Genomic DNA, 18,201 nt, shown 5'->3' on the forward strand with positions numbered 1-18,201 from the left:
AAACTGTCAGAATCGGGCACATCAGGATTTTCATTCCGGTTTCCTTCAAATTCCAGACATATGGCTCTCTTCCTCGTGTGTAAAATTAGTATGGTTAGCCAAGGAGGCGTGATCTGCTTGAAGACTCCCATTGAGAAGTTGATTACCATACACAAAATACTAGATTTACATACAGGTAAAAGGGGCCATAACTCAGGAAAAAAACAAAACAATGTCTACACACACACACGAGCTGCATTTACACCAGTTAAAACAATTACATATCGGTAAATGACATGTCCTCTTTAAGGGGGATGTCCACTAATCGATTAACCCCTTCATCTGAAGTATTGAGTGGTATTCCCCTTTAAAATAACTAACACATACTCCCTCCAGTGCCGGTGCCATATTAGTGGTGTTGGCATTTGCCAACCAGTTTGTCAAGTCCCGTGCCCAATCAGCACGGTCCTCAGTCTTCCTGCCTTTGGACGTATCAAGCATCAATAGGGAGTAATTGGCAGCCATGGATTTGACTTTATGTTTGATTCGTCCAAAGGCAAGAATAGGGACGTCTACTATGATTGTGACATAGAAACGTCATGTGAGCCCCAGAAGAGCGAGTGCCAAGCTTGGCTATTTTAACGGGGGCAAACCCTGAGTAGTGGACAACCCCTTAAACTATATTGTCTTATAGACCTCATTTATTTATATTGTTGGATGAATTAAAGCAGAAATATTACAAGTAGGGATATTAATATTTTACAATCTCAGCCTTAAATTAGTTTTAATCTATATGGTCAGCAATGTAAGTTGGTCGTATCCAGCTGTTAGAACTTTAATGATCCATTCACTCAGATCTGCTGCAGACATTTTTGGATTTGTTTCTACATGTGGATGGATTTTTACAAGCCCTATAAGAATTCTGCAAATTAAATTGTTGCTAAAAATATGTTTGTGTAATAAATCTTCCACGTGTGATTACACCGTACAGCAGACCGTACGCCTCCAATATCAGATAAGAAGAAAGGGATGTCCAGCTCTTCAGGCAAGGAAAACCAAGGTCTTTATTTCATTATGCAGACAACGAATGACAGGACCAGCACTACACGTTTCAGGTGAAACCACTTTTCACCTGAAATGCATAGTGCTGGTCATGTCATTCGTTGTGTCTGGATAATGAAATAAAGACCTTGCTTTTCCTTGCCTGAAGAGCTGGACATCCCTTTCTTCTTTTATGATATACCGGGCTGTGGCAGTGCCTGTCCGTGCTCCAGGACGAAACCAGGACTGAGCTTTACACGGTGAGCTGATACATTCAATTGGTCCAATATCAGACCTTATAGCATTTATGCTAGTGTCCTCTGAGAATAAAGAATTGGGCAGGTTACAAATTGTATTAGAAGGGGAAATTCCCAATTGAAAGTGAACATTTGGAAGGGTTTGGGTAAAATAGAGCAAATATGGTGAAGATCCCACCGCCTAAGATAGAGAAGACTGACAAGGAATGTCAGATCAAAGTTATTGGTTTTTTTAAATTTTATCTAAATGAATTCCGAAAAAGACAGGGAAGGAAATCGGACCATTGTCAAGTATTTGTATCTTAGACTATTTCGGTTTATGGGCAGGGCACCCAGATGGCAAGTGTTTACTAGTGATGAGCGAGCACTACCATGCTTGGTACATTTGTTCAGAGTAGTTGGATGCACTACAATGCTTAGGTGCTCAGTATTTGTTAAGAGCAGTTGAATGCATGGATGGGCGCGATTTGAGCACCAAAGTATAATGGAAGTCAATGGGAAATGCAAGCATTTTCCAGGGAATCTGCCAGAAAAATCCTCACATTCCCCATTCACTATTAGATTTTGGGTCTCGAGTCACGGCCAACTGGGCATCCAACTGCTCATTATGAGATCAGAGCACATGCTTGCTCATCACTAGTGCTAACCAAGGTAGGATAGCTATTCATATTGGCCTGCCACCTATAAAACAGATCCTTTGACTGCAACACTATGCACCTTAAAAGGGAATCTACCATCATGGTTTCACTATATAAGATTTAAAAGCCATCACCTTTAACGCCTATTTTCCAGAAGTCTAGCAACCCGTATACAAGTCTCAACCACCACTGCATGTCTTGTGTCATCCACACAACATCCCAAATCCAACGTCTGCGCATGCAAACTGAGGGCAGCTAAAAGTCCTATAATGAGAACGCTCTGGGAGAGGACAAAGCCGCCGATGACCAGGTAATAAAAGCCGGCACATGCGCATCACATTACTTTGCCCTCAGCAGGGCAGACTGAGGTACGCCTGCGCAGGAGCAAGATTGGGGTCACTGTGTGTATGACAAAGGAGGCTTCATCCACATGAAGCAGGGCACGAGAACAGATTGCAGGGGCAGAGGTGGCACGGGGCAGAGGTGGCGCAGAGCAGAACCAGCAATGCCCATACGTCTGTGCCATGTGGGGGTGCGATTATAAAAAAAAAAAAGGTATTTTTTGGGATTTGCAGAGGTGGTATATAAAGCTTGACTGCCATAAAAGAGGAATTTGAAAAGGTAGTGGCCTTAGTTTATATTGGTAAAACCTGGAGACAGGTTCTCAAAAAAAAAAAAAAAAAAAGTGGTATTTCCTAATGCTTCTATGATGTATTTAATCTATCTATTTTGAGAAGCAATTGCCTATACAGAGATGTCACCATATCTACAAGAGGACCAAGTATGACCACTGTAATGCCGAATAGTAGAAAAATAAACTTAAAAAAATTAAAATTTAAGTTTCAATATTAGTAGTTGAAAGTTTCCTCCCTATTAACAGATACTTGTAATATTTCAACTAGCAATTCTCTGAAACAATTACACCATACCATGACATTTTTCCATGGCGGCTTGAAGGACATGCTATGGATTTTCAAGTCCACAACTTAATATTGTGGTTGTTTTCATTGGATTTCACACAATGTTAAAGGGTGAAATTTAAGAATCAACGGCAAAAACCACAGCTAGATCAACACTCAACACCAAGGTTCAATGCACATGGTGCCGATTTAGGTACAGAAAATCTGCAGCAAAATACTGCCAAAAAAAAAAAAAACCCCCACAAATATCCACATGTTTCTGATATTTTATGCACCTAAATTCATCTGTGGCGGGATTTAAAAATCAGCAAAATGTCAGTCCTTTCTGCGGATTTTCATTGAGGTTCCGCTTTTTTGCAATGCAAATCTGTGCAACGAAATCCACGATATGTGCATGCACCACATGCAGAATTTGCTGCTGAAGATCTGCAGGTACTATGCAAATCAATTCACAAAATATTAACTTATATTCTTACCCTTGAAATTGACTACACATTCTAAACAGACTAAGTTTCCTGTTAATTTGGGATGAATAGATTATTCTACATTTCAAACAGCTGTTTAAGTGGTCAAATTACTTTCTGGGTCATTTTAATTACTTTTAAAAGGAAATTTTCTTCTGTGAATCTTGGAAAAAAAAATGTAGAAAGCAAAAATATATATATTTATATTAATCAAATACTGTGCAATAGAAATAAGCAGGATTTAAGGATTTAGGCTCCTTTTAGCAGGTACATTCTGACTATCATTAAAGCAGCACCCCAGTTTTTTTTTTTATTTATTGCACTGCTGGAGTTGTGCTTTGAAATTCAAGCCCCTTGTCATACTCCGGCGGCATCATCCATCACTGCTGTTCCGGTCGATCTCTGAAGTTTGTAACCTGCTGGCAGCTCTAGTTTTTGGTTTGTTTTTTTAGTGTGCTGGAGTTCACTACTCAAAACAAGTCTTTGAGAGTCTTGTTCTTGCTCTCATAAACTTGCATTGAGAGCTTGTGATAAAACTTCTGACTTCCTGCCAGTTAGAAGTTACAGGCAGAAGATGGTGCCGTGGGACCGGAGTGGCATCGATAAAAAGGTGAAGTATGGCGGAGGCTGAGAATATGACAGGGTGCTTGGATTTAAAGCGCCACACCAACAAAACAAAAAACCCGCTAGAGTGGTGCTTTAATGGATTATTCTGGCACCCTCAGTTTTGTATTAGAAGGAGAGCGATGCCCAAATGACCCCTGAAATAGATGATTATAGGACCACCACACTTGCTCGTAAAGTAAACCCTGCCATATACCATTCACACTGTGAAAGGAGGAATGTCGATTTCCATGGTTGACAAACCCTGCATACTAATTACTGTGAAAAATATTAAAATTTAATCAAAATTACAAAAAAAAAAGTGATCTAGTAAATATAGAATTGTATATTGTGTGATGTATCTAGTGCATGACCAATCCAAACTGGATAATTCAATAATCCAATGTAGTTACAAACTAAATCTATAAAATGTAATTGTGTGGTTGTCTATAATTATAAATATGCACTGTCAAGGTTTCATTTAATTTTTTTATAATTAAATCCTAATCTAAACAAACCTGAGTAAAAAGTACTTAAAATTGTATTACATGAGGCTGTAAGATGCAGCTAGGCCAGGTTAAAAACACCATTCATCTCCATTTACTTGAGTCCTAGGGTTGATGCCTTCTAGAGTCATTTCTTCTATTTAGAAAAATTGGGGTTAAAACTATTCAGGAAACTGGACATGAAGAGCTCTTATGTGCATTGTCCTTTCATGGTTCTACTCAAGACTTCACATTCTGAACGTGGGCGCCATCTTCACTTTCAAACGTCGGATTATCCAGGTGAGGAAGGACTGCAACTTCTGTGGCCGAGGGGTCATGATTTACCAGCCCTATTTCTTCATCTGGAAAATGAGATTGGAGTCATTAGGAGACACATTTACCTAAGTAATGACAGTTTGTCTAATTGTAGTTGTTCATGTACTAATGCAATATCACATCAGCACTAGCATAGGCATAATATTTACATATGTCAATACAATGGGGCGTGGGAGTCATCATAAGCTTATGAAAAACCTGACCCTGGTGCATGTCTCAAGCACTCTATATGTAATCTGACCCTGGAACTAGTGTGACCTTGGTGGTACAGCTGCTGAAGCTACGATATCCCACCGGTGGGGTTCCAGGCTCAGGCACAGGTCCCATTAGCCAATAGCAAGAGATTGGCGAGGACTACCATGCTCAGGTGTTCGTAACGCAGGGGTGGACATATCATTGAAGCAACCTGTGCTGCCGCACAGGGACCCAAGAGTTTAGGGGGTAATTTCTACCTCCACAACAAGTGGAAGTGTGCATTTTCATGAGCTCTTTGGTGACATAAGGACCAAATATCGTTCTTGCACAGGGAGAGTCTTCTGTCTTTGTCCACCGGTGTCAAACAGTTGGATGCTCGAACGGGCATGACATGTGTACCCGAGTACAATGGAAGTCAATGGGGGAAGTTGAGCATTTATCTGGAAAAATCTTCCCCCATTGACCTACTCAGGTACTCGAATTGCACCCATCCAAGCATCCAACTACTCTTAACGAGAACCGAACGTGGACGTGCTCACTCATCACTAAGGCTGATGTCTTAGCCAGAGGCACAATTCCCTCCATCGTGGTTCATTGCATACATGAAAACTGCACCGATATTCATCAGTGTTTTTGGATCACATTTACATCAGTGTGTCTGATGAAACAGATAGAAAAAAACATTTTTTACAAATATGCAAAACAATTAAAAAAAATATAATATACCTCCAAAAAAACAAAACACTGATTCAGTTTTGCTTCTCAGCAGCAAACTGTCAGTGATAAATGGACAGCACTTGGATGGCATCTGTGTGCCAAGATTTTCATGGACCCATAAACTTGAATGGACGACTTAAGTCTTTGACAAGCATCAATAACGGACATCACTTTGGGTTTTTTTGTGAACAAAGTTACTATTGGGGGGGTGGGGGACAAAAAAAAAAAAAAAAAAAAAAAAAAAAAAAAAAAAGACAAACCCTGACATACCACCATTATAGCCTTTAGGGCCGTTTATAACATACCTGTATATTAAAGAAAAAAGTGAGAAAATCGGACCTATGAAAGGGGCCTTAGACTATTTTCATAATTGATGCACATTGGCGGAAATTTACGCCCAACACTTTGTACTCATTTAAGTTGAGGTGGGTTTCCCAGCGATTATTAACCATCCTGTGGATAGGCATTAAAAAGGATATTTCCATCTCAAAGTGATGGCATATCACTATATCATTTTATGAGACTGACTGGTGATCCCTACTGTTCCCGAGAAATAAGCAGCCCAGTCATTAGCTCTGTAGTGAACTTCCTTGATTTAATTGTAGTCCCTAGCCACAAGTGTAAGGCAAGACCCCAATGTGCAGGGAAAGACTGTAAAAGGGTCTCTCTGGGGTCCATTTATTTTCAGGAACAGTGGAAGCCTCACCGATAATCACGTGATGGCACAGCCATTACATTAGGAGAGGAAAAAGCCCTTTGTTTTCGACCTGGGCAAGACTTCACACAAAATTCATGGACTACCAGCTTTGATGTCCACTCTACAGTAGAAAATGTTTTAGAAGAGTAAAAAATGAAAAGCAAATCTGAAGGGCAAGCTATTTAAGGCCCATTTGTACAGGTTTAGAAAAAAAGAAAAAAAAAGTGCTGGAGAGACTTCATGTATGGCCTATATTTCCAATTATCTACAGTGGTTAAGGTGTATCAAATATACTATAAAAAAGTTATTTTAACTTCCATTATTCCAACTTTTGGACCAACCTCAGAGCCTGCTGTCCACCTATTTCAGCCATTTGTTTTGAGTGATGGGTTAGGCAGCAGGCTCACAGCCGGCGCCAAGGTTGGTCTATACCCGCTCATCGGATACTTTGGGCCGATTACTATATAGGAGAGCAATGTATGAAATTAATGTCTCCATGTATGCTGGACTGCAAAACAGATTTCTAGGATCCTTACTAACTGACAAGGCGTGGCAGCAGTGTAGATCCTGTAAATGTAGTGACAAGTTCCCTTTGAGTGAATGAAGGTTTATATATTATTAATATAAGGATACTCACATAGGTCTCGTGGTTCTTCTGTTAGGTCTTCAAGACCTCGAACAGAGGCGTACCCAGAAGATGCGATGTCACTACGTGTTTCCTCCTCCAACTGAATTGTAGTCTGTGGAATCTCACTAGATACAGAAGATATTGCCATGGTGGTATCGGTCTCCTCTTCATCAGCCTAAAAATGAGAATTTAAGAAAAAAAAAAAAAAAAATGTAATATATATAGATTACTACAATGTAGTCATTGTTGTTTTCCTTAACGGAGGTCATTTTCTAGATCTTGAGTTTTGACTGCAAGTTCTGTAAAATCATTAAAGTTAAAATGTTACTGTGTATGTAGAGTGTTTAAGAATAAGATCAGTTCATTAAGATAATTAGTGGCAGGGGTTAAAAATTATTTGCTTTTTGTTGCGATTTTTTGCTAAAAAAGCTTTTCCCGATTAAAAAAAAAAAAAAATGCAAATAAAATTTGGGGGCAGCAGTCATAAGCTTAATTACTAAAATTATGTGCCACATACAGTATGTGACAATGTGGGTTCTTAACTAGAATTACAACTGTAGTGCTATATATCAGGTACTGTTACACGGGTGCATTTTGATCATTGGTCTGTAAATCACATTTCAAAGCTAAAAACAGAACTGGTACAAGAGCAAAACAAAAAACAAAACAAAACCCTGCAGAACATGTACAAATCAAACCCCCCCAAACACATTTGATCGCTTTTGGTTGAACCTTCGTTTGGCCTAAAAAGCTACATAAACCATTTTGTGATAGACTTACGAATCCTCAGTGTGTGTGCACTGCACACTGTCAGGAATCTCTGCTTTTGCCAGTGAAAGACAGCCACATGACCGCAATTATGCGCTTATCATACCTCGTGAACCTAGAGTATGTAGAGTCAGAATGTGACTAGAAGAATACAGATCACATACTTGCGGTTTTCTGACCGCCCACACTCTGAAGTAATACTGGAGAATCCTGACAGTGTGCAAACTAAGAATTCAGAGATCAGTCACAGTGACTGAAGTCATGTCAGAACACTGGACAATCAATTAATTTGTGCATTGTACCACCTACTAGTCATTGCTATATATTACTTTTGTACAGCAATTGTTGCACTTTAGATTTATATTGAAAGTAGAATTTTCACCGTGACCACCGCTCATTCTTAACCATGCCAAGCTTTATTTTTTGTGCCAATATAAGTGAAAAAAAATTAAAAAAAGTTAAATATATTTGTTTGTGCATATTCATTCTACTGTTATCTAAACATTTTGGCACTGCTTGTTTTTAACTTAATGTGTACAAGTGCCTTTATTAATTTTCTCAGTTTATATTCCACTTAGTTTTGTCTACAAATTCTGAGGAAAATTTCTGTACACACACAGTTAAATTTAAAAAAAAATTTTTAAATTTTAGGAAACAAAAAAACACAAAATACAGTTAGTCTGAGAAAAATGTATAAACTCATTTTTGTCTTGATGTGACTTACTGCAATTCCTAATGACTTCAGAATGTCACACTTGCACATTGGACATGTTCGGTGTTCCAGCAGCCAAGGATCAATGCAATTCTTGTGGAAGAAATGGCTATAAAAAAATTAAAATTAAAAAAAAATAAGTTATATATTTTAACAGGAGCATGGTAACTGATATTGCACTAATATGGATAAATAAAATGCCTGGGAGAAATAAAAAGTTAAATTGCCCACAGGCGTATAGAAGAGCTTAGATACGCATATAAATATGAATGCAGTACAAGTTTTGGAGATGGTATAATGAGTGAGACAGAAGAGAAGACAGTTCTGTATCTTCAAATATGTAATCATATGAATTTGCCTCATCCAGTGGCCTTGGGCCATCCTGTCTAAGGCTGTGCGCCCACGTAGCGTATTTTCATGCAGTTACGCTGCGATCTGCACCACAGTGTAACTGCATGCGTCCTGCGTCCCCTGCACAGTCTATGAAGATTGTGCATAATTCATGCCCACGTGGCGTATTAGAACGCAGTGCTTCGGCGGCTGCCGAATCGCTGCGTTCTAAGTAGTGACATGTCACTTCTTTCATGCGCTCTGCGTGCAGCCCCCGCTCTGTCTATGGGAGGGGCTGCATCCAGAGCGCATGAAATCAGCTTTTCAGTACGCACTGTTTCTGCAACGATTTGAAGCACACGTGTGCTGTTCAAATCGCTGCAGAAATTTCTGCAGGGACAGAACGCAACGTGGGCACATAGCCTTAGTCTGCCATTGGGTATTACTATTAGTCAATACTAGGATGGCTCAGGGCAGAATACTTAGCTGTATTTAATGGCAATATAATAAAAAAAAAAATAAAAATAAAAAAGCAAAATAGCAACTTTAAAGAGGTTGTTCTGAAATTAATGGGTAATTATACTATTGCCCCATGTAGACTGTTTAAAGAGAACCTGTGAAACCTGCAAAGTGTGGTGTGCAGTTTACGTTGCTCTCATGTTACTCCTCCTGCTCCCTTGAGTATGGATGTTTGTTTCCTTTTTGTTAATTGAACCATATAGTCCCAGAGATCAGCACCTTTTATTTAGTCCTAATTTTTTTTATCCTAAAGTAGGAGATATAAAGCAGCCTAAAGTCACAACTCCTACAGAATCCAGTGTGCAACTCCTTTGTTAAAAGTTAAAATAAAAAAATATATCAAATAAAGGATTAATCTTTTTTGGAACTGTATAGTGGCCAATTAACTAAAACCGCATACTCTGAAAATCAGCGGGAATATAAAAACCCAAAACTGGTCACGTCTTTTTATATCTACAGTACGTAGCCACTCAAGAGTAATTTACTTTTCATACTGCTCACTTATTTACCAATATAAAATATTAATGTGGCTAGTTTTAAGCAAATAGATATTTAAAGTTACCAATTAAAGGTTTTGAAATTCCCTAATCAAGCTCCGCTGTTAAGCCCGCTTTACACACTACAATATATCTTACGATGTGTCGGCGGGGTCACGTCGTAAGTGACGCACATCCGGCATCGTAAGGTACATTGTAGTGTGTAACAGCTACGTGCGATTGAGAATTAACGGTAAAGCGTTCATCGCACGCACGTCGTTCATTCCTCATAAATTGAACGTCAGGTTGTTCATCGTACCCGGGGTAGCACACATCGCAGTGTGTGACACCCCAGGAACGATGAACAGATCTTACCTGCGTCCTGCGGCTCCCGGCCAGCAATGCGGAAGGAAGGAGGTGGGTGGGATGTTTACGTCCCGCTCAGCTCCGCCCCTCCGCTTCTATTGGCCGGCTGCCGCGTGACGTCGATGTGACGCTGAACGTCCCTCCCACTCTAGGAAGTGGACGTTCGCCGCCCACATCGAGGTCGTATGGACGGGTAAGTACGTGTGACGGGGGTTAATCGTTTGTGCGGCACATTCAAACAAAATTGAACGTGCCGCACATACGATGGGGATGGTTACGATCGCATACGATATCGTATGCAGAATCGTAACATGTAAAGCAGGTTTTAATACATAGTGACAGCCCATGCGCATAGCGTAGCAGTGAATTATAAGGGCTTTCTTATCCTTAGGATATCACAGGGCTTTCAGACATGATACAATCGTGTGACCATGCTCTTGCTTTGATCACTCATCCTGTCTTTATATTACAAATATTCATAATTGAATAGATGCACCTCTAGTGTTTGACTTGTCGTCACTGGTGTTACTTTTCCCCTTTAGATTTGGGTTTTTACAGAATAGAGTATACTGCGCTAGTCAATTCAGGGGGGGAAAGAAAAAAAAATAAATAAATAATTGATAAATGGAAATTTGACTCTTTAGAAGTCAATGGAGAACACCATAAAAATGGATCAGAATCATCATCATGGAATTAGTTGCAGGCACAATGCCAGTGTGGGCAGCCCTACCAGCCAGCTTTATGTACACAACGATCGGTTGATAACATTTCTTGCAGTTAAAGCTTCACCATGGCAGAGGATCTAGTCCTTGCTTCTGAACATTTAAGTCAGTTTTGGTGCCATAATAACCTAGCGTGCATGTATCCTTGGAGGGATTCTCCAACAAGAGAGAGTTAAAACATAAAATGGGATAATTCCTAAATAACTTTAATTAGCAAATCAAGCTCATTTTGTCTGGGGAGGTAATCACTATAGTACTGGAGGGCACCAGATATTTTGGACTTTCCATGGGAAAAATGTATATTTAGTGGTGGTGGGTCCCCTTAAAAACAGTACAGTCAACCATCATAATGACGACATGTAAATCACAGATAGGGGAATTTCCAACACACAGATTTGACTATTTACTCGTTTAGCCATTTCCTTCTTAACCCGCATAAAAGTTTTTCCAAAACTAGAGGTGGTTTAACAAAAATCCAACAATACACACAGTGTCAGTCATACTGGGGAACATTAAAACCAGACAAGTAACAAGAAGCAACAGGACAAAATCCATGGTCTGGCACTTGTAGAGCGGGATGCATGTCTTTAAGCTGCTTGGCTCTTTAAGAAAAAAAAACAAACAATTTCTTTGATTAAATGGTATTGGTGGTTTCACATCATGCTCAGCTCCATTTGCAGAACTAAGTAGTTTCGCGATGTCTGATCAGTGGAAAAATCTCTACCTCCAGGAACTGTATCATCATCAGCTGAAGTACAAACCGGTATACGTGAAAGGTGTATGCTATCTGATATCTGCTCCAAACATGGCATTAGCCCTTAAGGTGGTGTCTCACACACACACACACACACACACCGCAACAACGACGTCGCTGCTAAGTCACCATTTCTGTGACGTAGCAGCGACGTCCCGTCGCTGTGTGTGTGACATCCAGCAACAACCTGGCCCCTGCTGTGAGGTTGCCGGTCGTTGCTTAATGTCCTGCTTCATTTTTTGGACGTTGCTCTCCCGCTGTGAAGCACACATCGCTGTGTGTGACAGCGAGAGAGCGGCGAACTGAAGCAAGCATGTATACTGCTTCTGGCAGCCTGTAGTAAGCTGTAACCAAGGTAAACATCGGGTAACCAAGCTAAGTGCTTCGCTGGTTACCCGATATTTACCTTAGTTACTAGCGTCCGCCGCTCGTGCCAGCTCCCTGCATGCGTAGCCAGAGTACACATTGGGTAAATAAGCAAAGGTTTGCTTATTAACCCGATGTGTACTCTGGCTAGGAATGCAGGGAGCCAGCGCTAAGCGGTGTGCGCTGGTAACCAAGGTAAATATAGGGTAACCAGTGAAGGGCTTTGCTTGGTTACCCAATATTTACCTTAGTTACCAAGCGCAGCATCGCTTCCACGCGTCGCTGCTGGTTGGGGGCTGGTCACTGGTGAGATCTGCCTGTGTGACAGCTCACCAGCGACCATGTAGCGACGCTCCAGCGATCCTGATAAGGTCAGGTCGTCGGCGTGATCGCTGCTGCGTCGCTACGTGTAACCCTAGCTTTAGGCTGACTTTGTGGGCAATATTAGCAGAATATCACAAACGCTAAAGCAGTGTCCTAAATATGCCCTACCAGAACGGAAGGAGAAAAAAAAAAAAAATAAATAAAATAAAATATATAATATATAATATATATTATTTATTAATTATATATTATATATAATAATAAATAATATATAATATATATTATAATTTTGGAAGAAAGACAGTTTTGTAAACATTGAAAGTACAGTGGAACCTTTGTTTACAAGCATAATTGGTTCCGGTCGTGTGCAGACGTAGACAATTCATTCTACAACCCAAAAATATTTACTGTGTTTATACAAACCTATTACAGTAATAAACAATATTGTACTGTATAAATATAAAATTACAGTACAATACAAAATACTGTACAGTAAAAGCAAAACAAATTAACTGCATATTATCTTACAATAGAATTGTGTGTGCACGCGAGAGGTACAAGCACAAGCAATGTGGTGCTAGCAGAAAGTACTGTATCCATAAATGCAAATTGATAGACATGCTATATACTGTACTGTATAATGGTATACTATATGTACAGAAAGTTACCTCCAGTACGGGTCAATGTGGTGAAAGGAAGGAATCGGAAGTGTGCATGGTATTTGCCCTTATTGCAAAGCATTGCTCTTAAACCAAGTTACAAATTTTGTAATTGTTTTGCTTGTCTTGCAAAACGCTCTCAAACCAAGTTACTCTTAATCCAAGGTTCCACTGTAATTCATTTTTCCTGTGCACCCTTTAAAAGAGCGACCACCTCAGACATCTACGGACACTTTCTATGCTATTTCTACTTACTTGCATGTTAAGATGCGTAAAACATCATTTGCTTTGTATGCTTCAATACACACAGCGCAGCTATCACCATCCGCCCCGAGCACCTAGGGGAGGAAGAAAAGGAGAGTTATGATGGGTAGATCAAGAATATGGATAAAATAAACTCCGCATTTTATTGATTTTTATAACTCAAGTTAGTACATTAGGATTTGTAAACTTAGAAGATTTTATCAGAAATGGGTTCATTGAAAAATTGGGAAACTTTTGTAAGGAACCACAGGACCAAATTGGGAGGCAGGGAAAGTAACAAACAGATCAAACTCAAAACAAAAAGGTAAAAAGAACCATTTAGTTGTAATGTCAATGAAATAAGATTTTTGTTTCTTAAAAAGGGAATCTGTCAGTGGGATTTCGCTACCAAACTCTGTATATGTACATGTAGCACTTCAAAAATAAGTCTAGCAATACCTTTACATGACAAAATTACTCCTCCGTTACCGAGAAATCAGCGTTTGAATTGATATTTAAACGATTATGGTAGATCTGAAGAAAAAAAAATAAATAAAAAAAAATAAAATATAAATCACTCCAGCTCTACCCCTGTCCTAGCACTGCCGATTCGTTCCAGTTACTGAAAAGTTAACATTTGAATCTATATGCATGAGGCTGAAGAGCCATTTGTAGATTTGAAGCCTCCGTCGCTCCAACTCTATTCCCCACCCAGTGTCACCTCCCCTTGCTTAACTGACAGCCTCCATACTGTGACTTCAGGCAGAGAAGCAATCAGTCAAGCAGCTGGAGGTGGTGCTGGGTGTGGGGGGTGGGAGTAGAGCTGGAGTGACATTTTTCAGATCTGCTATAACTATTTAAGTATCACTTCAATCGCAGATTTCTCAGTAATGGAGGGGTGGACCAGCCATATAAAGATATTGCTGGACTAGTCTTTGAAAGGACTATGTGTGCATATAAATAGTTTGGGGGTTGATATAATGCTGACAGGTTCCTTTTAAACTATGTCTTGTGTCTTTCCACTGTTTATTTTCCCGGAAATGTAAAAGATATGCTTTAATAATTCTTTTGCATTACCAATAGATGTAATGAGTTAGCTTGGCGATACTTGTGTCAGAATCTTCACGATTCTCAACCCCATGAGTACAGCCTTCTCCGTCACATGTATCAGTGTGCAATTACTTGTCCTTATTTAATCTCCAGGGATTAGCATCTTTCAAAACAAACAAAACTGCCATGCACCGAATCTCATAGATGTATCATCGCTCTGTTTGCCATGTGCTGTGACACCACCAGGTGTTAATGGTTTTTTCCATAAGACTATACAGTTGTTTGTGCTCCGGGAACTATTACAGTGCAAAATAATAAATCTAAAAATCAATCAATCATTATGTCTGATACTGCTCTATAGTTTCTTAATACAAGTTACACAATACAGGTTTGTTATTTCGTATTATCAACATTTATTGCAGTAATAAGCCAAATAAAAATTAAGTTTCTATGTGCAATCTGATAAATTGGCTATATCCTAAAGGGTGAAGTTTTGCAGGCAGCGTGAAACTAGTTGAGCAAGTCTTGAACAACAAGTGGCCCCTATGTGAATAGAGGAGATGTAAATCACTAGAGGGATGGTGTGCTGAGGTCATAGAGAAGGAAAGCGGAGGACTGGAGGCAGTTTTCCGGTGGTGACTCACGGCTCTGTTCCCTCTAGAAAAGCTGTGCTGTTGTTTACAAGTAACCACTTATGTTCACTCGTTATTTATTTTATTTCCTTTTTTTATTTTATCTTCTCATTAGAAATTCAGCCTAAGGTTGGACTGTCTTTTTTACCATGGTTAGTAATCATCTGCTTGCACAATTGGGGACAGCGATGGGATCTTCTAATACTATTAGTAAAAATGAAGGGTCAAATTAAGCACAAGAAAGTGAAAACATCCACTAAGAATATTAATTCAATATGTCTGCCATGTGTTGTAATCTTTAAAGGGGTGGTTCACCCAGATTTTTTTATTGTCTAGTTCGTTATTATATTGAGAAACAATGTTTCTCTCAAATACCTTGTGTTGGCAATAGTGCCTGTGAGGCGCTATTGCAGACAGCCATTACCCGCTCCTGTGACGTCACGTCAAGTGCCGCACACGTCACGTCCTTTCAGCCGGCTGCAGTCTTCCTGACTCACTGAGCTGTGGGCGGTGTTTCACTGCTCGTCACAGCCCATCTGCTCCCTCCTCCCTCACAGCAGAATGCTGCAAGCAAGAGACACGCTGGGCTGCGACAGCGATGAAACACTGCCCACAACCCAGTGAGTCAGGAAGACTGCAGCCAGCCGCAGGGATGCGACATGTGCGGCACTTGACGTGACGTCACTGGAGCGGGGAACAGTGGTCTGCAATAGCGGCTCTCACAGGCACCATTGCCAACTCAAGGTATTTGAGAGAAACATTGTTTCTCAATATAATATCGAACTAGACAAAAAATATGGGTGAAACACCCTTTTAAAAGGGAATCTGTCAGTGGGTTTTTGCTTTATAAGCTGAAGCCAGTATGCTGCAATGGTTAACAGAAAGAATTCAGGGATGCCCATCTTTTCAACCTCTTCACTTATCGGACTACAAAGTCACATGTACGTCGCTCTGCTATATGACTAGGGCCATGTGCCCACGAGAAAATGTACCTGTGGAATTTTCTGCAAGTATTTCCGCAGGTTCATGCAGGAGCTCCCCGGAATCCGCAGCTATCCATTGCTGAGAATTTCATGCAGAATTTTTCCGGAAAACCTGTCGAAGTCGAGCCCTATTCCTGCGGATTCCCCCCCCCCCTGTATCTCCATAGTAGAAAGGCAGGAAATCCGCAGGAATAATTGACATGCAGTTCTTTGCAGCTGCGAGAAATCCGCAGCATTTTCCGCAGGTGCATAATCCGCAGCATTGAAACAGCACTCCCCAAATCCCATAGGATAACATGGGGAGTGTCTGTACTTGCGCAACCCTGTGGATTTATCTCGAAATATCTAAAAAATCTGCAGGTATTTTCTCCCATGGGCACAGGGTCTAAAGCTACTGCACCCAGTAACCTAAGTGATACATTGTTGGATTCAGGATCTCTTTGCCTATACCATATTTCATTCAGATGAGGTAGCAAAAACCTGCTGACAAATTCCCTTTAAAAGGGGTTGTCCGGCCTTCGGGTACAAGTCTGCAATCTCTATGTGAGGGCAGACTTGTGAATCCTCGCAGTGTGTGCACTACATGCTGTGAGGATTCTCTGATGCCAGCATCGGATGGTGTGTGACCTTAAGTATGCAATTTGTATACATGCAGTCACATATCAACTAGATGTGGCGGCCTCGCCTAAGTGAGGCCAGATAAAGTCTAGTCGGAATGTGGCCGGAAGTATTTAAAATCGCAGACTTATGGTAACATAACTGCCTTCTCCTGGTGCCGAAGAAACATCAGTGCGCACGCGGAGAGGATGCACAGGTCTGCATGCAGAGCAACTGCAGACTTGTACCCCAAAGCTGGCCAGCCCCTTTCAATTTGAATTAAAAAGACATTAAAGTAAAAAGGAGCCAAAAAGGAAAGAAAGTGGGCTAGTGTGGCGCCCTGGACTAGCCAGGTTGTCACAGCTACTACAACATACGCCCCCACCCTGAGACAGGCACATCAGCCAGACACAAAATCCTTGTTGCCTCCCTCCAGGGGCTGATGTCCACACCAGGTGGGGTGGAGCCAGGCAGTTGGCCCCACCCACTGAGTACACAGTCCTGGAGGCGGGAAAGGAAGGCAGAGAAGATCAGAGAGTGAGGAGTAGAGTTCAGTTAGGGTAAGTGGTAAGAGAGGAGCAAACGGACCGTGTCCGGGTGTGTGGCCCGGGCACCAAGAGCAAGGTTGGCAGACGGTGGTGGCCGTCTGCAGGAGAGGCAGATCAACGCGGAACCGTAGGACTGGGGATGGGCGGTGGCCCACCGGTACCGAACCGGGGAGCGAAGTGAAGCCAGCACACACAGGCATGGCTTACGGACCCTGACCAGGCTTGGAGTCGTCGTTAGGGGTTAAATCTGTCAGTGACCGGAACCCCAGGGGTTTCCTAACAGCCAAGACTCGATTGAAGGCAACCGTCCGACCAGCAAAAGGAAATACAGCTACCGCCACAGCTAGAGTTCCAAGGGCCAGAGCCTGCGGGCAAAAGGGCTCCTCCGGCACATACACACGCTGGGGGAGCGGGTTACCGGTGGGAATCCATCGGGACCGAACATCCACAAAAGATGCAGGGAAAGGCAGCCACCACTAACCATCCAGGAGAAGCCACAGCAGCCGGCTGCGGGACCAGTCCATCCAGCCGTTTGGTTTACCAGAGACTTTGCGTACCTTTGTGGCTGAGCGAGTACTACCGTGCAGTCAGGCACCGCGCTGCGCAGTCCAAGCGACCGTGCACCCATCCAACCCTGCCTCCCAGTCATCTCACCGGGTCCTGGGACCACCAACCCCTACCCACGGAGGGGAAAACAACATCCCAGCTGCTCCCTGCCATCGCTCCCGGGATCCCCGTCACCAGCAGCGGTGGTGCCCAACCTCACCACAACCCGTGGGTGGCGTCACGGACCAAATCCCCAAACCAAACTACCCCCTTTCACTCACGGGCGAGGAGCGCCGCTCAAGTCCTCGGATCCAGCCCACCGCTCGAGCCACCGAGCAGCCATCGCAGCAGCGCCGGACCCGAGCGTTAGCTAGCGCAGCGTCCTTCCCCGCTCGCGACACTAGAGCTATATTTATGCAGTAATTATAGGTCACTGCCGATTGGTGTACCATAATGTACACGATCAGGATGTTCCTCAATTGCCAGATCAAGGGGGGCAGTCACGTGACCACTATATGATATTCATACTGTCATTCATGAGCTTTGGGCTTAGCCTCACCCACCACTGATTGAAAGCTTTCTTCCTATGCAGAGTAAGGGTAGGTGCCCACAACATGTTTCAGATGTATGCTGCCCGAAACGCTTA

The 18,201-nt window shown here is 41.8% G+C and overlaps 1 protein-coding gene across 1 annotated transcript in view; it reads right to left on the reverse strand.

Annotated features, from left to right (window-relative positions):
- Positions 1–1,182: 1,182 nt before the first annotated feature.
- RNF128 (ring finger protein 128) overlaps positions 1,183–18,201 on the reverse strand; it is a 75,595-nt gene continuing 58,576 nt past the window's right edge. The window contains exons 4-7 of the mRNA XM_075323817.1: positions 13,212–13,294; positions 8,453–8,549; positions 6,970–7,135; positions 1,183–4,749 (exon numbers count right to left, since the gene is read on the reverse strand). Of these exons, the coding sequence (XP_075179932.1) occupies positions 4,628–4,749; positions 6,970–7,135; positions 8,453–8,549; positions 13,212–13,294 (468 nt within the window). The 3' untranslated portion in view covers positions 1,183–4,627. The remainder of the gene's footprint in view (positions 4,750–6,969; positions 7,136–8,452; positions 8,550–13,211; positions 13,295–18,201) is intronic.

Source organism: Anomaloglossus baeobatrachus, chromosome 9, assembly GCF_048569485.1.
Source record: "Anomaloglossus baeobatrachus isolate aAnoBae1 chromosome 9, aAnoBae1.hap1, whole genome shotgun sequence".
NCBI classification, from domain to species: domain Eukaryota; kingdom Metazoa; phylum Chordata; class Amphibia; order Anura; family Aromobatidae; genus Anomaloglossus; species Anomaloglossus baeobatrachus.